Source organism: Macaca fascicularis, chromosome 17, assembly GCF_037993035.2.
Source record: "Macaca fascicularis isolate 582-1 chromosome 17, T2T-MFA8v1.1".
NCBI lineage: Eukaryota > Metazoa > Chordata > Mammalia > Primates > Cercopithecidae > Macaca > Macaca fascicularis.
In genome coordinates, this window is record NC_088391.1 from 32,174,915 (window position 1) to 32,197,188 (window position 22,274).

Genomic DNA, 22,274 nt, shown 5'->3' on the forward strand with positions numbered 1-22,274 from the left:
AAATGTTTTATCTGTCTGACCTCAACCTTTGCCATATGGTACCACAAACTGTTGAGCCGCAGTCACACCATGGGGGGCGGGGTGGGGGTCAGTGGGCTGGCAGCAGCACATTCAGTCCAGGCCTCAATGGGACTCCATGACAGGAGTCCTGTCCCCACTCCAGGGAGGTCATTCCCACAAATTCATTTAAAAGGCAAAAATGCCCTTCATGAGCATGTGTTCTTTGCAATTGCTAAGTCTGTGTCATGATGGGTGCAAATTTTCATTGGAAAAGTTAAAGGAATGTGGGGGTCACTTGCAGCAGATGTGAGACCTATAACTTGATCATTTTTCAGGACCAGAAGCCTCGAGATGTGAGCTCACCTTGGGGTTTCGGACAGCACCTTCTGCCCTCTGCGGCTTAGAACGTATTAGCTTTCTGGAACAATGAGAACAAGTGTCCCAAGACTGGAGCAGCTGGCTCGCCTGTTTTGAGGAGCAGGGAGAGGACTCAGGGAGTCAGTCTCTCAATAGTTAACCCAGGCGAATTGTCCTTTGTACAGGACAAATTCAGTTAGGGAAAATTAAATATTTCCTTGAGTGTGAACCACTGATGAGGAAAGAGAAAGATAATTAATTATTTGATTATTTGAGGCCAGGGACAGAGTGGTTTTAGAAGAGCTCTAAGTCTTATCGATTCATTACAAGGCCACGGGGACAACCAGGCACTTTAGCTAATGCCAGTATGAATGTCCTGTGAAAGACACACCCAACAGGGCCTTAGAGTCACAGGCCATAGTATATACTTATTTCCTCCCCAGCTCCCTACCTAGACGGGGGTATACTCAAACTGTCACAGGCAGATTTTATCTTATTCCCAAAGATCTCCCACAAGAGACAGACATATAGATCCTCTACTATCCTTTTCATCTTAATTGTCTTTCTCTGCTTATATTTATTATCTCGACTCTGCTCGTGTATGTGGGGGCAATGCCACCACTCAGTTTATTAGTGTTGAGAGTTTAGGATAACTGACCTTTGGAGATGGCTCCTAGCCTTATAATTGTAGGTCTCTGTGGCCATCCGTTCCTTTGGCAGGTCCATATTGACCGCTTACTATGCACCAGGTGCTGATGAACAGCAGTGCTTAAAATGGATACGAAGCCCTGACTTAAGTTCAGGTGATATGCTTGGCTTCCTGTAGTTTGATCAAAGTACAAGCCATTGTTGATTCTACAGCACAGAGTATTTTGTGGTATACTGTGTGAATGTGTGACTCTTTTCCCTTTTACGTAAGGAACTGTTCATTGGCCACTTCATCAGCAAGTATATATCGTATACTGACTATTTGCATGATTTAGGGATTTCTGAAGCATCCAGCTCTGTGTTGTGCTATGCTGGGCCCACAAAGATTACATAAAACCCTCACGATATCCTGCCCTCTGAGGATAAACATGGACAACAGAGTTCAGGGCCCACTATGAGCTCACGCATCAGTTCCCTAAGTTAGTTAAAAAACTGTCCTTGTTCCGTCTCTATTCAACGTGTTCCTTCACTCTGGCTTGACTGATGTGAACACTACTCTCATGGCCTCCAATTTGGAATCTAACTTCTTATGTGGAACTTTCATTAGCTCCCAGCAGGAGCATTGCCTGCAGCTTTTTTATTTATTTATTTTTTTTCCAGTGTTTGGCTCTGCAAACCTCTTTCTCCCTTAATTGATCAGTTTTCCTGTTCAGAAATAGATATAATCAGATATATGGCTTGGTAGCCTCTCCGAAAAAGCATTAGCTTTGTCTACTTAGACAGGCATTAGGTTTGACACCCTTGAGGATTGCTTTTCTTTTTCAAGAAAAATTAAGTGACTAAGTAAGAGGGTGCTAAAACGAAGTTGTATTACTGCTCGGCATTTAATTGGGAAACTTGCTAATGTGTCCTTTGAACTCTTGGTTTTCCCCTTCCCTGAGAAATTGCTGATACTTTGCTTTAATGGCAGCATAAAAATCTCAGTTTGACTCTGGGTGGCATTATTTGGGCTTTAAGAATTGCAAATTGTTGTTTTTAGTGTATTCATTGGTCTAGTGATTCCGACAGCCACCATATCCAAGTAACTGACTGTTCAAAGAAAGTTTCTAATTTGGAAGGCTTCTTAGCTCTTGGGATCTTGAAGTGTTCTATTGGTGGTTGGTATTCACAACTCCCATTTCATGAGGCTGATTTGTAATGGAAGCCAATGGTTGCAGGAGCGGTTGGGGCAGATGGGCAGAAATTGCTTTCCCTGAATAAAGAATTATGATAGAGTGGGAAGGAAGTGGGCTTAGAAGCAAATAGACCTGCATCTGAATTAATTCTTCCCTGACTCACTTTTGTGCAAGGCTCAACAACTCCCCAAGCCTTAGTTTTTGCATTTACAAAATGTAAGCCAATAGATATAAACCTTGTCATAACTCAATTGTACAAAAATGTAACTTTCAAAATTTTCTGATAACTGAACTTTACATCTACGATAATATATTTTGTTCAGGATATAACTTAATCCCAGCCAACCTAGGGGCCCCTCCCACCTTTCCTTGTTTCTTGTAGTGTCAAAGCACTGGGGAGAGCGAGTCCTGACCTTGCTATTATCTGTCCACCAAAATCCAACACAGTGACCTTTGACCCTTCTGGATCTTGATTATCCATCAAACTGAGGTTGCCGCTGAGGTGCCCCTTGCTCCTGTCCATGTGGACCCATCAGGTCCTCTGATTCTCTCTTCCACTTTCATGTTATGCATGAGACGTCTGCAATAATTTTGTTACTCTCATGCAACACTGGGGCATAAAAATCTCTGTGGTGTAGTTAAGGTGCCGTCGTTTTGACTCATGGTACATTTCTCTCTAGAGGCCTCGCTGCCTGTGTGGGGCGCTGCTGGTCAATAGGTGCAGGGTTTCCTCTCTGGAGTTCAGCAACATCCTTTATATCATCCCTCTCCCTAGCAGAAAAAAAAAATGGTCTAGTCTCCAGGGAAAGCTCTGCTCTTAAACTTCACTTTATTCAAGCATTTAACCTATGCCCAAGGTCCTTTTGAGTCTTATAAGAACATTGAATCTTTAGAATGGAATGCTAGAATATTTTTTTCTTTTCTTTGCCTTCTACCTGTTTCATCTGCCCCCTAATGTGATAAGCATTGACTGGTCCAGTTGCTTGAATTGGGAGCAGTGAAGAGGTGAAAGAAAGCTAAGTATCCAGAGCAAGGCAGAAAATCAATTAATCATTCCAAATATTGTTCTGCCACATGGGGATAATAACATTCTCCCTGTAGAATTGTTGTGGAGTTCACATGGGAATGTGAAACGCTTGGTCCTGAGATGCTCAAAGAATAGATAGGTACCATAATCCATGCCATCTCTACTTCCCCTCATGGTTCTAAGGGAGTGTGAGCATCAAGGCTGGGTTTAGTGTCCTTTCTGCCACATCACTTTCTCCTTTGGTTTTCCTTATGTCAGTGTTCTTTATTTGCTGATCTGTTTATGTCAGGAACTAGGGAGCTATCTTGAACACCTCTCCTTTGCCTCCCTTTTCCTAATCATGTTCTCAAATCCAGTCATTGCCAAGTCTAAGTCTAGATTATTCTCTCTCTCTCCCTCTTTCTCCTTCTCCTCCTCCCCCTTCTTTCTCTGTCTTCTCTCTCCGCTACTCCCCCAACCCTGCAGTCCAGGTTTCTGCTATCCCTTTCCTGAACCACTATCCTATTCTCCCCATTGGTATCCCAACAGCCACTCTTGCCCACCTTTAATTCTTTCAGCAGCCAGAGGATGTACACACACACACACACACACACACACACACACACACACACACCCCTCCGCTGACTCGCTTACTTTCCATTGCCTGATGGGAATGAAATGTAAAGCTTGCTCACATGTCCTACGAGGCCCTGCCTGACCTGGCCCTCAAACCTCATTTTATTCCACCCTGCCCTGTACAGATGCACAGCTCTAGAACCAGCGCACCCTCAGTGCTTTCGGCAGACCTGTCCCTGGGGGACACTCCCTTCCTCTCACCACAGTTGATGCTTCTAGCTTTTACATCTTCCTATCAGATCTCCATGTTGACCTCTGACTTGCCCACTCTCTGCAGATGACCTGACCTCCAGCTTTGAGAAAATAGAGGGCATGGTTTCAGAGCTTCCTACACTGAAATAGTTTTCTCTTCATTTTTCCTTCTTTTCTCTCCCATTTCTCAGAACAGACACACCCCACACTCTTTCCCTTAACTTCTTGTTCCCTCCTTGTTTGCCCTGCCTAGGATTGCCTGACAGAATACAGCACACTTGGTTAAATTAGGATTTCAGACAAATAGTGAGCAACTTTTTAAGTATAACTATGTCCCAAATATTGCACAGAGCTAAAAATTATTCATTGTTTATCTGAAATTCTAATTTAACTGAGTGTCTTGTATTATAGTTTTATTTTCAAAATCTGATAAACTTATCCTTATTGCTTTAAAAGTTTCTCTTTCTCTCCTTCTGCTGGGTGCTCCCATGCAGCTTTGACATTTTTGCAAGCTACTGCCACTGAAAAACTCTTGGACGCTAGCAAATCATTCCCTTGATTCTGTTCTTCAAGCTAGTACCCTACCTCTATAACCTGCCCTTGATTCTTCTTTACTTGTCTTTCATTCTTTTCGTCTTTGCAATACGATTTCCAGTTTCACCACTTGACACTCTTCTTAAATATCACAAATGCTTTCCAAATTGCTTCTTTAGAAATCTTCATATCCAATTAAACTTTTCATCTGGGTGTCCCACAGATGTTTCCTCTCACATACTCTGTGCTCTCAAATGTCCAGAGTTAACTTTTAATTGCTCTCACAATTTCTCCCTCTTTCTGCTCCAATTGTTGTAATTTTAGAGTATCTACATAGATCTAGTTGCCTAGGTTACAACCCATGAAGTTATATTCAACTCTTTCCTTTTATTTATCATCCCTAATACATTCGATTACAGGGTTTTATGACTTTTGTCTCTAGAATAAACTTTTCTCAGTATTGTCCTTTTTTAAAACCTCCCTGTCCCTACATTAGGTTAGGTTTCCATCATTTCTCATTGGATTAGTACCATTTTCAGGTCAAAAGGGATGCAACATTTTGTGTGCTTGATGGATATGCCAAATTAACCTCAGAGATTATACCAAATTTCATTCTTGTCAATAATGGATTGTTAATTTTAAGGAATCCTTCCCAAAACTAACTATTGTCTTCAAAAACGCAGCAATCCTTTAGGTAAATATTTCATTTTGAAGTTCTAATCACATTACTAATAAGGTTGAACAATTTTTAGCCTCCGTATCTTTATGCAAGTTAAAACTGGATCTAAGTCGCCTGCTTAAAATCTTTCATGGCTTCCCATTGCCATGAGATGAGATCTGAAATCCTTGGAATGACAGTTAACGCTTTTCACTATCTGGCCCCCAATATTTTTTCAAATTATATTTCACACTGTCACCCTCCCCTCCTCCATGGAGTAATAGGGAGTGCAGAAGGAGGGTTAGATGGTGAATTCTTTGAGGTCAGCAGCTGTGCCTTTTCTCTCTCCTACTACTGTAATCCCAGCTCTAGCACATAATAGGTGCTTAGTGAGTAGAAAGGTGATGAGTGAGAATGAGTGAATGGGAATGAAGGCTTTAGTGGAGAGAAAGGCAAAGAGGAATTAGGGACAAGAAATAGCATCAGGTGGTAGATGGTGGTGGATGGTGTGCCAGAGACATCCAGGGCTTATGGTTCCAAAGTGATTGTCCTCCATAATGTCATACATCCATGGAGTCTAGGATATAAAAGTAGATCATTTAGGATAAATCACAAAAATGCACACACAACTGTACATGTTGTTAATCTTGGGCAATGTATCTGGAAAAGTGAAGAAGTCATTTTCTTGAGACTACAACAGCAATCCCTGTACCAGTAATCTTAAGACAGGACTTTTGTAGCTGCCTGCAACCCCGCCCCTACTTTCTGAGCTCCAAACCTAGTAGTTCCTTGGTAGGGATTTGCCGACTTTCCTACACCTTCACCCAAAAGGCAGCAGCCAGGCACCAGAGCTTTGCACAGCTCCAGTTACTTGGCCTCTCCTTGAGTTTCCCCTCTTTTTATTTTATTTTATTTTATTTTTTTTGAGATGGAGTCTCGCTCTGTCGCCCAGGCTGGAGTGCAGTGGCCGGATTTCAGCTCACTGCAAGCTCTGACTCCCGGGTTTACGCCATTCTCCTGCCTCAGCCTCCCGAGTAGCTGGGACTACAGGCGCCTGCCACCTCGCCCGGCTAATTTTTTGTATTTTTTTAGTAGAGACGGGGTTTCACCGTATTAGCCAGGATGGTCTCGATCTCCTGACCTCGTGATCCGCCCGTCTCAGCCTCCCAAAGTGCTGGGATTACAGGCTTGAGCCACCGTGCCCGGCCTGAGTTTCCCCTCTTTACCCGGGTCCCTGGACAGCTCCCTTTCTGTCAGCACCGCCGGTAGAGGGCAGCTCCAGCACCGTCCCTGATGCGCCCTCTAGTGGCCGTTAGGATGTTGCATAACTTGAGAAACAGCTTTCCAGCTGTCTCACTTTCGGTAAGTTCTTACTCATAAGTGGGAGCTAAGCTATGAGGACACAAAGGCATAAGAATGATATAATGGACTTTGGGGACTCGGTTGTAGGGGGGAAAGTTTGGAGGCGGGTGAGGAATAAAAGACTACATTGGGTACAGTGTACACTGCTCAGGTGATGGGTGCACCAAAATCTCAGAAATCACTAACGAACTTATCTGGCCAGGCGCGGTGGCTCACGCCTGTAATCCCAGTACTTTGGGAGACCGAGGCGGGCGGATCACAAGGTCAGGAGATCGAGACCATCCTGTCCAACATGATGAAACCCTGTCTCTACTAAAAATACAAAAATTAGCTGGGCGTGGTGGTGCATGCCTGTAATCTCAGCTACTTGGGAGGGTGAGGCAGGAGAATCGCTTGAACCCGGGAGGCGGAGGCTGCAGTGAGCTGAGATTGCGCCACTGCACTCCAGACTGGTGACAGAGTGAGACTCTGTCTCTCAAACAAACAAACAAACAAAAAAAGTATACATGTAACCAAAACCCACCTGTATCTTAAGAACTATTGAAATACAAATAAAAATTAAAAAAAAGAAATCTGGAAACAACCTATGTTATCCTACAATATCACAAGGCACTAACTGTGCCCATCTATTCTCTAAGGCAAGGCTGTTATTCCACACATGGCTCAGGCAGAGTTTGAATCCATTGTGGAGGGGGCTTGGCAACAGCTCCAAATCTCCCCACTCTTGTCGTAGGGCGCAGAGACTCATCTGTGTATTGAGTTCCAGGAACATCTTTACATAACCCCAGTGTTCCATAAAGGCGATGTGCAAATTCAGCTCCAATAATGACTCGGAGTTCTGTGGATGATTTACAACCTATGTGATGAGACCACCAATTGGTGTTATGATGTTGTGTATTTTGATTAATTGCAATACAGGGCAACACATAGAAATTCAGAATGGTAGGACTGCCACAGACAATCTTGATCTTAAAATAAAGAGCAGTGTGAAGAAGCCATCTAGCCTGTAACCTTTGTATTCAGATGCTGCTCCCATTTTTTAGGCTGACTGACTCCTCCCGGCTCATGCTCATTTTACTTAGGGGAGAAAACAACCCTCAGATACTAGAGAGTCTTTCCCTAAACTCCCAGCCTCACTGCAGCACAGCCCATGCTCCAACTGTCAGTCTGATGCTCAAATTGTCATTTCCTTCCTGCTGCTCCTTTCCCCAGAGTCTGATGGAGTCTCCTTGAGGCAGCTGAAGGAGTGACAGATAGACATGTTGTATAGCGGGGCCATTTGCGACAGCCACGTGAGGTGTGGAAAATGTGATTTATAGGTATTTTTTTCCCCAGGGGAAAATGGATTTCATTATTTTCCACCTCAGGTAAGGGGCAAACCTCTGGGCTTGACCTTGGAAGGTTGTGCAGCTAGAATAGTGCTGGCTGAAACGCTGATATAAAGGAAAACCTCATTAAATCAATATTGGTTATTCAAAATCATGCTTGATTGGAGGCAACTGCTTTTCCTCAGCAGCCTGATGCCCCATTCTTTCTTGAGCAAAAATATGAGATACTCTGAAGTGAGTTAAGCTGGTTAAGTTTTTTTCTGGTCCTTCGAGTTTCAAATTAATACAGTTTTATTATGTTTCAAATGGAAGACAGTTCTAAAACACCAAGTCCAATATTGATTATAATCTACCACTATCACATGTATGTTTATTAACAAAAATCCTGTCTGTTTCCATAAAAAAGTCATGCATTTTCTCTTCCCATTTATGTAGGTGCAGAATGGCTGCTTATTGGAATAAATAAGCTGTGGGTCCCTAGGCAAATCGAAGTTATGTAAATAAACAGCCAATGGCTAATTATCCATGGCAGTGAGCTACTGGGACAGCTGATGGATAAATTCTGTTGTCAATCTTAAAGTCTCCTAGCCAGAGTGAGGCCAGGCTGAAGGAACTGGGAGAAGGTGTGAGATCCCAGGTGACCTTCGACAATTTTATGCTCCATCTTCTCACCAAATCAAATCAGTAGTGGCAGACATTATCAGTGATCATTTGGGTTTTCATTAAAGGACATTGACGTGTCTCAGAAGAGATTAGGCAGTCAATTAGAGGCCTGGTTCATCTGCAAAATATTAAGTAGCAGGTGTATGTTTATCTTCATGATCACCCCAGAAAGTCCTGATTGTGCCCACAGTGTACAAATTACCAGAATGTTGGGTACTCTGAGGCCTTCAGAGGCAGTACTATATATTTGTATGTTTGCCATCCATTGACTAAAGAGTTTTTAAGATTTAATTGAGGCAGGGCATTGGATTGAATATCTCCTTCATATCATCCCTTCCTTCTTTCCCTTGCTTCTCCCCCTGGTTGAAGCCAGGGTAGTGGCTATTGTTTATGTCTTTATTTATATCTTTATTTTTTTTTGGAGACAGGGTCTCATTCTGTTGCCCAGGCTGGAATTCAGTGGCACAATCATGGCTCTCTGTAGCCTTGACCTCCTGTGTTCAAGCGATTATCCCATCTTAGCCTCCCTAGTAGCTGGGATCATGGGTGTACAACACCATGACCAGTTAATTAAATTTTTTTTTTTTTTTTTTTTGGTAGTGACAAGGTCTCACTATGTTGCCCAGGTTGGTTTTGAATTCCTGGGCTCAAGTGATCTCCTTGCTTTGGCCACCCATGTCAGTGTGGCGTTGGAGACAACCATGCAAGCCTATTTTAAGAAAACCTGCTGCATAAAAAATGGAATTTATAAAACCAGGAAATGAGGGCATGGCCACTTATTTGACAAAAGGATTCTTTCTGGATTCCTGTAAACTATGGACTTTCCTGAAAGTATTTTTAGTGTTTTTCAATCTGCTCACTATTCTTTTTAGGTGCTTCTCTATGGAGTGGCCAAGGATGCTCTTAGGTGGCACAGAGGAACACTTGGATTGGAAAAGTTTGGGGAACATTAACACAGCCAGGAGGCCTGTAATCCAGGGTGGCTGGTTTGGAAGAGCAACTGAGGACGTTCTGCAAATTAGACATTTCTCTTTTATCTACCCTTTGCCCTCATTAATTTTCCCCAATGCATTGTTTTCCCAGGATTGCAATGAAATGAACCTTGTTCATGATTTGTCTAGTCATAATTAGAGTCTTCCTTTCTCTTGTTAGACAGTAATGCCAATAATGACTCCAAACATTTTGTCTCCTTTTAGAAAGGCACAGAGCCAAAATCATTATATCTGTGAGTTGATGTCAGATTTATAATGCAGAGATGCAAGCTTCACACACCATATGTATGCCAAATTTTTATTAAGCCTTTGGAAGTTTTAAACTGTGCATTAAGAAGAGATCCTGTTTTTTTTTTTTTTTTTTTTTTTTTTCCTGATGATTTTTTTGGTCTTATTTATTTGTGCTGAAAAGCCAGAGCTTTCTGTTTACCATGACTCATTTTTAGAGGAGGTGAGTGGGAGGAAAGAGAGATTCAGGGAAGAGGAGTGGTAATGTGAAAAGTGAAGAGGAAAGATGGGTAGGGAAGGGTCTAGGGAGAATTGTAAAGGGAGAGAAGGGAAAGCTTAAGGGAGGAAGGAGGAGAGACCTAGGAACAAAGACAAGAGGTGGTGTGGGTGTGTATATGTGTGTGGTGTGTGTGTGTAGGGAAAACTTGACTTGATTGACTTGTTTTGGCCAGTTACCTTCACCTGTGCTCATACTCAGATATGCCAGAGAGAATAGTTTAAAAATAGACTGAATTTATCACATGTGGCTGAGCAGATTGCTCCCAAGGGAGTGTTTTCCTGGGCCCAAATTGTAGGATCCCAACCATTTTGCACTGCAGAAGAGGTAATTTACTTCACACAAGTGAGCACTTGGCTTCCCAGGAGAGTGTTTCTTCCTTTCTGGCTCACGACAGAATGGGGTCCAATATTCCCAGCCTTGTTGGTGGGAATTACAAACCCATAAACCAAGGAAGGGAGATAATGAATGGATCTTGATATTACTTGGATGTGAGAAAGACAGCACCATTTTTCCTAGACTCTTGACTTGGGCACCCTAGCCCACTCCCACAGGACAGGTCAAAAAATTTTTAGGAAATTGTGCTTGAAAGTCACACATTTATTTTTTCAGCATTGGCAATGATGATTATTTAAGTGTTTAATCACCCAGTGTTCACCCCAAAGTGCAAAATTCTCAATTCCCTCCCAAGGCACTGAGAAAATAGGTTTGGGGTCTGATGAGCTACCTGCTGCTGGCTCCCCTGTTTTCTGGCATCAAGGTTTCTCAATAGCGGACTCAACAGTTGCATTTTCTTTTTTTCTTTTCTTTTTTTTGAGACAACGTCTCGCTCTGTCACCAGGCTGGAGGCGCAATCTTGGCTCACCGCAACCTCCACCTCCTGGGTTCAAGTGATTCTCATGCCTCAGCCTCCCTAGTAGCTGAGACTATAAGCACGTGCCACCACACCCAGCTAATTTTTGTATTTTTAGTAGAGATGGGGTTTCACCATGTTGGCCAGGATGGTCTCGATCTCTTGACCTCGTGATCGGCCCTCCTTCGTCTCTCAAAGTTCTGGGACTACATGCATGAGCTACTGCGCCCAGCCAACAGTTGCATTTTTCACCTGGTTTGCTATCAGAAAACCAGGCAGCAGATAACTGTATTTCATGAATCGATGGTGAAGGTACTCAGTTCCAGCCAAGGTCCAGAGGCTGATAATGTTCAACCAGGAGAAATGGTTTGTGTGAGAGAATTCATTTCCAGGTGCTCATTTTTACTGGAGGAAAGAATCTCACTTGGATTTCTTTGTATTCTTTTGCAACATGCAACCAGAAGGTTCAGAATCCTCAGCCACTCTGGGGACCCTTGCTGAATTGGTATGACTGCAAAACTTCCCGGAAGACTAGGGGCTCTGGCTTTTAGGAGGATTCTCAATTTTCATGGATCTCCTCAAACCTGCTGGGAAAGAAAATAAAAGTAGATGCCTGCAAATATCCTCCTTGATGGGCAGCAAATGTGCTGGGACCTTGCCACCTGGTCGTATTGGACAAGGAAATGAATGTCACCCTCCAATCATACCTAGGTTGCTCCTGCCTCTGTCTGGAGCAAATCAAGGTGCTTCCCCAGAAGTGTTCCAGCTGCCCCATGTGTGCCAGGCTTAGCCATCTAACATGTATAAATATCCAACATTCATCCCTCCGTATTATAGATCAACATTGTGGTCTATAATTACGTACCCACCAGGATGACTCTGCTGTTTTCTGGGATTCCTGTTTTGATCATTTTCCAGTGGAATTTGAGGAAGAGAGAAAGGAGAGACCTAGACTCCCCTCCTTGCTCTAGAAAAAAAAAAAATGCACCAAGACAGGGTGAGAATGAAGGCAAACCTGTGAAGTCTGTGAATCTGTGAATGCTGTTCCACCAACTTGGAACACCCTCCTGTTTCCTATCAGCACCTGTTTACCTCAATTTTATTCATTTGTCAAGACTCATTAAGTCTCATCTGCTTCATGAAGGCTTTCCCATCTCTGTGTTCTCTCCCTCCCCTAGTCTCTTATGGTACCTACAATCTGTACCAGAATCTAATGTGAATCCAGACCAGGTCTTGTATTTCTTCTCTCCTCCCTGCCTCCTTCCTGTGCCCCACACAGTGCTGGTCCATAATCAGCTTCAAGTAGGGTTTGTTGATCGACAAACTAAGATGAGCTCATTCTCCTTTCTGTAGCATGAAACTGGAGCCATAGAAGTCATATTGCATGTCTCATGTGCAAGACTATCCCAGTGGATTCCTGGGTCTGGACTTTCATTACAGGGCAATCTTAAGGGCAAAAGAATCTTCGCCTGTCCCCATCCCTCTTTTATTCTCTCTACTATTATTTTATATAGACCAGGTCAAGATAAAATGATGGTGACATGGGAAGGGCAGGGCCCCAGGCAGGGGGAAGGTCACCAAAGGTGAAGCTTGAGACAGTGTGTGGGGTCCAACTTGTTGAGCTTCCTGATCGTAGGGAGTGTGTGAATGTTTCTTGGGATCAGGCTTTTCAGAGGTTACCCGTCAGTCCTCCCAGAGACCTCTAAACAAATAGTGTGATTACAATGAGAACCTGAATTGAACACCAGAAGGACAAAGAGCAGGGGCAGCCACTCTGCTATTAAGATTGGTGACGGTGGGCTGGTCATGGAAAGATTCACAGGGGAGGAGACCTTTAAACTGGGTTGCAAGACTGTGTCAGTCATGGTCCTTTAGCCCCATCCATAGGAAGGGCTCGTAAAAGTCCTACAAAAGGATGTCCTGGTTCCAGGGCCCTGGATAGTGGCACACCTGGGTACCTGTAGCACAAGTGCGCTCTCCTGGGCTGCCACAGACCCAGTAGCTTGGAGCAAGGCGGTGGGGTGCTCTGGGGATTCTGCCATCCTGTTCCCCAGATACACAGAGCTGCCTCAGAAAGAATCTTCCAGCTGCCTTGCCTGGGGACAAGGATAGCCAAGGCTGGCTGCTGGTGTTGCCGTGAATCTCACAGCTTTCTCCAACGGTGGGGAAACAGACATTTGCTCTGGAGATTGAGCTCAAACTGGAAGTGGTGGGGACTGAAGGCTCAATCCCAGAGCACTATTGTCAGGGATGTCTGTCAGAGTGAAGATCCAAGTAGGCCACCCCTCTCTGGGAGTCGTCAAGTCACTGCTCATCAAGCCCATGAGTGGGGAACAGCTTAGTGCTGAGAGGCAGTGGCAGCGTGATAAGAACCATGCACATCACCATTAATTTAAACAACTAGAACGTGGCTCCTGTTCGGATGCTTGCCAAGCCTCGTGTTTTTCAATGCCACTGCCAGCATTTGCTGGGAACCTGTTCGCTTTGGCAGCTCTGGGTAACAGTTTGGCCCCAGAAAGCTTTGTTTAAAATGAAATGATCTGAATTGAAACCAAGGAGAGGTGCTTTGCTGTGGTACAATCACAGGCTGCCTTCTGTCTTTGGACATTGTTGAGTGAAAAGGCACCAGAAAGCTCAGGAGTCACAACTGCCATGCTGTGGGCTCCAATGGAGGCCCCGAGGGACATGCAGTGGGACTGCATGATGTGCCGGAAGCATTGCTGTACAATTTTTCTTTATGGTGTGGCGTTCTGAGCAGTTTGAAGGTTGATTATTACCCATCCATCCATTCACTTGAAAATATTTATTGAACATTTCAGATGTGCAAGGCAGGTCTACAAATGTAGCTTGTGTTCCCCGGGGTTCACAGTCCAATCATAACCACTGATACCTGAGCAGTGGATTGAATGACTAGTGTGGATCTGGTTTGGTCTAAGAGAATGACCAAAATAATGAATTTAGTAATTTGATCACTCTGTCAATCATTCTTTCATTTATGTGATTTAACCTACATTCATTAAGTGATTTCTGATTGTGTTGACTTTTTTTTTTTTTTTTTTTTTTTTTTGAGGCACTCAGCTTTTCATGGAGGTGGCAGATGCATCCCTATGGAAACAGTGTGATTTCAATGAAGACACCCTGTGAATGCCTGGAGGGCTCAGAGCAGTCAACTTGGCTTTTAGGTTTGGTGGCAGGCAACTGGGTCATGGAGGCTTCACAAGGGCAGGAGGCATTAGAGTTGGGCCTTGAGAGAGGAGAATTGTCAGACAAAGAAGAGAAGAGGGAGTGAAAGCCAGAGGGAAGGTGATCCAGGGCAGAGGCCCTAGCATGGGCAAAGGCACAGAGAGGCGACAATGCTGGGCACATGGTGTGGCCAGAGTTGACATGGGCAAGTGGAGCTATGAGCTAGCCCTTATTTCTTGGGGTTCTGTCTGTAAATGTTGAATTAGTATGCTGCTGAAATGAAATCTTAGAAGATTCAAAATTCTACAATCTGACTTTGAACTGAAGCACTAAAAATGTAGGCAAGACACAGCCAAACATTCAAAATGCAAATTTGCCTTCATGTTTCAAACTGGAAGCCTAAATTAATGTTGTTTGTTTTTCTAAATCCTCTACTTGTTATTGAGAAAAGCCTCCAAATTTCCCGGAAAGGTGATCATAGTAAGAATGTCACGGATATACTTTAAAAACATCTGCTTCATTCTGCATTTAGTTCTGAGGGTAAAAGCAGTTTGCCTATAGGCAAGGAATTGGGGATGAAAGAAATGTTTTTATTGGCTGGGTCACCAGGCCTGCTAATTCCAATTCTGAGAAGAGGATTTTTAATGAGAGCGATTGCTATTCTGGATTTCTAGAAGGTAAAATTTCAGGGACAATCTGTATGCTTTAACAAATTATGCTATTATGGACAAAGCTAGAATTGCTTCTAATCATTTCACAAGGGATATTTTAAAAGTTGCAGACAATTTTGCTATTTTGTCAGTGTGGGTAGGACCCATTTAAACTTTCCAGCTGTATTAATTTTTAATTTAAATTTAATGAAATTAATTCAAATTAAGAAGGTGACCATTATCAATTTCGTTTCCTTATTAGTTTCTTAATGCTTTGGCAAATTGCATTCTAAACTTCTCCTTCAATGAGCTGGATACATATTCATGGGTTTCCTAAGAAAAGATGAATTTGATCTTGATATGCTAATCCCATAGCCATGGCAGCAATCAAGGAGCAGCTAGGGAGAGAAGTGCATTCTGGTATTAATTATGAATCAGGCATTAAGAACTGGTAAATAATTAAAGCTTCATGTGTCACAACACAAGTTAAGCATCAGTGTGTTTTTCCATTACCAAATGCATTTTTGGGGCTACTTCTAGTCCCGTTTCGATACTGCCTGAACATAAAATGAAATGTAGATCGGTAACTCTCATTTGTAGTAAACTCATAGTATAAATTTTGAACTTGCTGAACTGCTGATATAAAAATAAATTTCATTTCAGAAGCAGAGGCCCAGTATTTCTGGGAGATTTTGGGTCATCAACCTTCCCCACTACTCCTGAATTTTTTTCAGTCTTTGCAGAGCCTGTGCAGAATAATCACGTATCAGGCAGGAGGTTGAAATAGATGTTCTTGAGGATTTTGCTACTCAAAGTGTGACCCACAGACCAGCAGCATATGCATTACCTGGGAGCCAGTTAAAAATGCAGACTCTCAGGCCCATCCAGACCCACTGAATCAGAATCCGCATTTAAGCAAGTTTTCCAGATGATTTGTTTGTACAGCGAAGTTTGAGAAGCTCTGCTAAGGGACCTTTCCTCTTGGGAAACTGGTGACTTTCCAACTTCCTGTGTTTCTTCTTCTACACTGGAAAGGAGACCAAGTTCTACTTTGTCCCTCCCAGTATTCTAAATGACCACAGCTGTCCCCATCAGACTGTGAGGGGTTGGATACCACTGAAGCCCATCTGAATGCCTCCAGGATGCTAGAAGCACTGGTCTTGGATTTGAATCCTGTATCTGATCTTTACGATCCTAAGCAAGTTACCAATCTCTTAGAGGCTCAGCTCCAGTGAGAGTAGCACTGCCTGTCTCAGAGGGCTGCACTCAGGGGTAAATGAAACAACGTATATAGGAAATGATGCCTGTTAACACTCTGCAAATGGCAGCCCTGATAGTGATGATGGTGATGATGATGATGATGGCACTGAGGAAAAAGTAACTTCTAAAAGGATGAATTGACAACCAGGAAAGAGATGATTAGCTCATTGGACAATGAAAAGAAGCTTTAAAACTAATCATAGGCTACTGCAGTGGCTCATACCTGTAATCTTAGCCCTTTGGGAGGTTGAGGTGAAGGATTGCTTGAGGCCAGGAGTTTGAGACCAGCCTGGCCAACATAGCGAGACCTCATCTCTACAAAATATAAATATTAAAAAAATTAGCTGGGCATGGTGGCACACACCTGCAGTCCCAGCTGCTCAGGAGGCTGAGGTGGGAGGATCACTTGAGAGGAGTTCAAGGCTGCAGTGAACTATGATAGCACCACTGTACTCCAGCCTGGGCAACAGAGTGAGATTCTGCCAAAAAAAAAAAAAAAAAGTAATTATAGACTCTGCATCATAACGGTTTCTGCCCGACAGCCTAGAATGAAAGTTAAGGAGAGGTTTTGTTTTGGCATGGGTTTTGGAAGAAGAGGAGTAGTATTCTCAGAGAGTGAAACTTACCCGGAAAAGCAAAAGAGAGTTTAAAGGGAAATCCCAGTGCTATCTCTATTTTGACCTCTTCACTCTGTTTTGACTTTCTCCATATCACAATGCTGTACCAGTTCTACCAAGTACACGTTTGTCCCTTCATGAGGATATCACACTTTCCTCTGGAGGAAAAAGTAAGTACCATTTTTGCTTTTTCTGAAGTTTAAGTTAATGAGGAAGGACAATTGAATGTTTGAAGTACCGAAGTCTAAAACCTTAATTTAAAAATTTCAACTTTATGAAGTTTACTTAAAATGGTTGTTCTCAGTGAATCCTATTATGCCCCCAAACACAGTGACTACGCATTATGGAGTTCAGCTTGTCTCTTGTTTTCCACTTTACAGAATCCCCTTTCTTCAGTTCCCCTCAGCCACTCTCATTCCCAAGAAGTATGAAAATGGTATTTATTATAATAACAAATGTTGGCCTCTTCAAAGATAGAACCGGCTGTTCGTAGGATGGGGTTAAGGAGACCAGATGCTAAGGAATGTTTTCATTGTCTTTTCAAAATGCTGAGGGAAAAGGAGAATGAGCAGGCTTTGGTATTTCCCATTAGCAGCTGCAGGTCACAAGGTCACGGGCTCTGGCCCTGCAGGAACATAGGAATACCAAATATGAAGGACTCCTTCTTCCTTATTCTTTATAAGGCACACTGTGGAATTACCCATTATGGCCATGAATTGCCACTTTATTTTCAAAGCCATGAAAGACAAGAAAAGCCAAATATTAAAAAAAAAATCCTCATCTTAAATCTTTTCAATTTTTAAGTCTGTAAATATAGGGGTCAGGACAAGAGGCCTTTCTTTTAAAATATACCTTATGTCAGGTTGTGCCATTGTGTAATATTTAGCAAGCAATATTTCTCTCATTTGGGAGGTAAAGGGTTTTTACCAGCTCCACTCACAAAGCAATTTATGGCCACATGCTGAAATTTATTAGAATTAGGTCTTCAACTTTCCATTTACATCTTGGGCACCGAGTTTGATTGGGTGTTGATTGGGTGTTGATTGGTTCTGAGGCCTTGCACTTGGTTCCAAAGTTGGCTGCTTGCAGAACCTATGAGGTGGGAGGAAGGGTGAGAGGATGAGGGGAGTTGCTAAGGTCTGACCTCAGAAATTTTCTCGACTGGAATTAATTTCTCTCTTCTGTCTTCTGGAGCACTGCATACCTCACTTTAGGCACATGTCGGGCGTGCCTAGTACTGTGTATTGTCCTCATTTGGGGACCTGAGAGGCAGCTCAGCAACGTGGCAAAGTCGTTAAGGACTTGGACTTGGAAGCCAACCACCTGTGCTTTTATCCTGCCTCTGCCACCAATTATCCGTGGAAGCCTAGGCAAGATATTCTCTGCTTCGGTCCCCTTATTTGCAAAATGTAGATGGTAGTAGTACCTTCCTTATAGGGTCATAGCGAAAATTCAGTGGTTGAGTTAATACATGCAATGCAATTGAAACAGTGCCTGGCAAATAGTAATTGATGTATTTGCTTGCTATTTCTCATCCCAGCTGCCTGACCCTGAGCTCAGGGAAAGAATTCATCCTTATATTTTCATAGTGTCAGATGTAGTGCCATTCTGTAGTACACATTTACTCATTCCACAGATACTTATTACATGCCTACAGTGGGCCAGGCCCTGACTGGCAGACATGATTGCTATGAAATGTATGGCCTCGCTGGAGAGATTGGCAAGTATTACAATACTTCTAACTGGGGAAGTGTGGGATGTAATGGAGTATGTATCAGGGATGCTTCCCTTGAACCTATGGGGGGCAGACTAGGTTTCCTGGAAGGAAGTGATACATCAGCAAGGTCTGGGATGAGCAGGTAAAGGGCAGAGAGAGTTCTGGGTGGAGAGAAGTGCCTGTTGAGAAGGTGTCCTGTGGATAACTCAAATGAGTAAGGGAATGAAAATAAATTTTGGTCAGCTTTTGAGAATATGAGGGAATCCTAACGTCCTCTTAAATTGTTTTGGTTGAATGAGGAATGCCTAGGCACTCCTGACAGTCATGTTTTAATTTCCTGAATAAGGATGAATGATGGAAGAGGGCCACCTGGAAGACCTCCTGGAGCAAAGGGCTTTGTGCTGAAATCAGGACTTGGACACATCCATGTGCTTTCTGAAGCACATTGCTTCCTTAATTGTTTTCTCATACAATAGTTTCTTTTTATCTTCAGGGAATATGTTCCAAGACCCCCAGTGGATGCCTGAGACTGTGAGTAGTACCAAAGCTATAAATACTATATTTTTTCAATCTGATAACCATGGCAGCTACTAAGTGACTAATGGGCAGCTAGTGTATACAGCATAGAAATACTGGACAAAGGGATGATTCATGTTCCAGGCTGGATGGAGCGAGATGGCATAAGATTTCATCACGAGACTCAGAATGATGAGCAAGGTAAAACTTATGCATTGTTTACTTCTGGAATTTTCCATTTAGTATTTTCAGACTGTGGTTGACTATGGGTAGCCGCAACTTTGGAAAGCAAAACCGTAGAGAAGAAGGGACTGCTGTACGTACATTTTATTGCCCTCTCGTTTGGAATCTTGCAATGTCTCTAGCAACTTACCCCGATGGTATTGGCAGGCATTTTGACTGCGGATGAACAAAAAGTTTATTGCAAAGAAAACATAGGTCAAGCTTCCTTCCTTGCCTGCCAAGAATCTAACATTTTGAAACTCTGCTATCTTTGAAGGGGGTTTTGTTCCTATCTGGGTTGCTGTGACTGCCCCTCCACACCATCTTTGAAGGGAATTTGTTCCTAACTGGGTTGCTGTGGCCACCCCTCCATTCCATCTTTGAAGGGGGTTTTGTTCCTATCTGGGTTGCTGTGGCCACCTCTCCACTCCCAAAGAGACTCATCCTTATCCTTTTCTATCTTCCTTGCCATGTATCCATAGGACAAAGCTGACTTTTGAACTGGAAAACAGTGGGTGTAACTTAAAATAAGACAGGTTAGTCATTTAAAAGCTACAGAGACTGAGCAAAACTTTCCAAACTCTTATTAGGTCCCCTCTTTGGGAAGCTTTGGCGTTGGGCAGAGGTGAGCCACTGCCTCCCTTTCCTTTGAGAAGAATGGAAGTAGCCCTTGTCAATACATAGCACCTTTCTCTGAAGATAAATCCCTGATTGAGTTGGAAGCCTGACTGCTTTTCCTGCCCCTTCATAGCAGGGTCCCTTTGACTCTCAGTAACCTTTTCAGCATTTCACTCAACATGATCAATAGCTTTCCATTAATGCTTCTGGGCCCAGAGGAAGCAGAATAGATGAGAGAAGGCAAGTGGGTTGATAAATACCTTAGAATCACCCAAAGGTAAATGGTTTTTCGTATATAGAATCCAAGAGAGAGATTCACTCTAAATGCATACCTTTCCCCAAGACAGGTGAGTGACTGCATTGCTCTCTGGAGGGGGCTGAATTGGCCATCAGCATCTTAAGAATGAGCCTATCTTTGCTTTCCCTTCCACAAAGAAGGAAATGTTCTTAGGACAAATCTTTCCTAGGATAACTTTCTAGAACAATTGAACATATCCAGTGACTTTACCAAAAAAGCCTATGTTTTTGTTTTTTCTGGTGAGTTTATCATTCTGCAAAATGTGGGAGCTAGCACTGGATTATATAGTAATTTCTCATGAGAAGACAGCAGCAAAATTAGGTAAGTGGCAGGGTTTATGTGCCAGCCTCTTTGCTGTGCCAGCTTGTGTGTTTCACATTTGGACAATGTCCTCAGAGTTGTCTAGCTCATGTACAGAGTGGGCACACAGTTATGGAAATACAGCAGAGCAGCCACTCTTAGAGACCTGGGGCTGAGAAAATCCCACCAGATAGAAAAGCAACCGGAGTGTGGAATCCCATGGCTCTCACTGAAAATGGAAATGGTCATATTATTATTCTCTAGCTGGGGACCCACATGGGCTGATTTCTAGAGCAGGGTTTTCAAACAGCCTTTTATGGACCCTTGCTTCCTTTCTTCTAGTCCCATTGTATCTCCCTAATAAAACCATGATCACCTATTATTGCTTATTTATTTATTGATATGCTGCAGCTTATAAGATTATATAGCCCTTGCATTGTAATAGTCTCTCTTAAAATAGCATTCATTCAAAAATGATCAAAGTACAGTTGATCCTTGAACAACATGGGTTGGAGCTGCCTGGGTTCACTTATATGTGAATTTTCTCCCCGCTCTGCCATCTCCAAGGCAGCAAGAACAATTCTTTCTCTTCCTCCTCCGATTATTCAATGGAAGATGATGAGGATGGAGATCTTTGTGATGATCCACTTTCACTTAATGAACAGTAAATATATTTTCCTCTTCCTTATGATTTTCTTATGAAAATGATAATTTTCTTTTCTACAGCTTACTTTATTGTAAGACTACAGTATATGATACAAATAACATATAAAATATGTGTTAATCAACATTTATGTTATCAGTAAGGCATCTGGTCAATAGTAGGCTATTAGTAATTACATTTTGGGGAGTCAAAAGTTATAAGCAGTGAATTTTTGACTGTTCAGAGTATCAGTGCTCCTAACTCCCATATTTATTATTCAAGGGTCAACTGTAATAGATGAATATCATAAAAAACATCAAACACTGCAAAGTGTACAAGGCAGTGGGAGCTGCCCACTCGCAGTCATCTCTCAGTCCCACCCCACAGAGGCAACCACTTTGAATTTTTTTTTTTTTTTTTGACACAGAGTCTCGCTCTGTTGCCCAGGCTGGAGTGTAGCGCCATGATCTTGGCTCCTTTGTAGCCTCTGCCCTCTGGGTTCAAGCAATTCTCTTGCCTTAGCCACTCAAGTAGCTGGGATTATAGGTGTCCCTCCACCCCCCGCCCAGCTAATTTTTGTACTTTTAGTAGAGATGGGGTTTCGCCATGTTGGCCAGGCTGGTCTTGAACTCCTGACCTCAAGTGATCCACCCCCCTTGGCTTCCCAAACTGCTGTGATTATAGGCATGAGCTACCATGCCCGGCCTGAAATTTTTCTAGCTGTTTCTGTGTATGGTTATTGTTATTTATTGGTCTATCAACTTCAGAAATTATTTATTCTCTTTCTGCTGTGATCATTTACCACTTATACTCTACTCCCCGATCCTTCTCTCTCCATTCTTTGAAAAGAGCTTTTTTCGTGTTATAGTAATGAAGTGATTACATTATTATAAGTATTCGAATATCTTATACTTCAGAGTCAAGTATGATTACGTTTTCTTTCTTAGACAGCTGTTGTTTTTTCCTCATGTTTCCAATTGGCTTTGTTTCTTCCTGTGCACTGTTTGCTCTTAACACATTCTATATTATTCCAAATCTTTAAGGATATATCAAGCCCAGAAATCCCCTAATTCCTTCCTCCTTCCTGTCTTCCGTGTGACTTTTTTCTTTGTTGACTAATTCACCACGTAACAGCAAGATCCTTGACGGGAACACTGTATCTATTCATCTGTATATATCTCTTGTCTGTCACCTTGTCTGACACATACTGGACATTCATTAAATATCTGATGAATGTGTGAATGACTATACTTCTGTGGAGTGTTGAACAAATGAATTTAGGCTTTATGTGCTTGAGAGAAATTACTTTCAGATGTTAAGTATGATAATACAAAATCTACT

The 22,274-nt window shown here is 42.7% G+C and overlaps 1 protein-coding gene across 3 annotated transcripts in view; it reads left to right on the plus strand.

Moving 5' to 3' along the window:
• OLFM4 (olfactomedin 4) overlaps positions 1 to 22,274 on the plus strand; it is a 285,024-nt gene that overhangs the window by 194,017 nt on the left and 68,733 nt on the right. The window contains exon 1 of one of the 3 annotated variants that reach the window (XM_065533303.1): positions 16,703 to 16,789. The exons of 1 other annotated variant lie outside the window; for it this stretch is intronic. In XM_065533303.1, the coding sequence (XP_065389375.1) occupies positions 16,718 to 16,789 (72 nt within the window). In that variant the 5' untranslated portion in view covers positions 16,703 to 16,717. Of the gene's footprint in view, positions 1 to 16,702; positions 16,790 to 18,711; positions 18,868 to 22,274 lie in introns of those variants that run through there. One more of the 3 variants, XM_065533302.1, reaches the window with a different exon arrangement.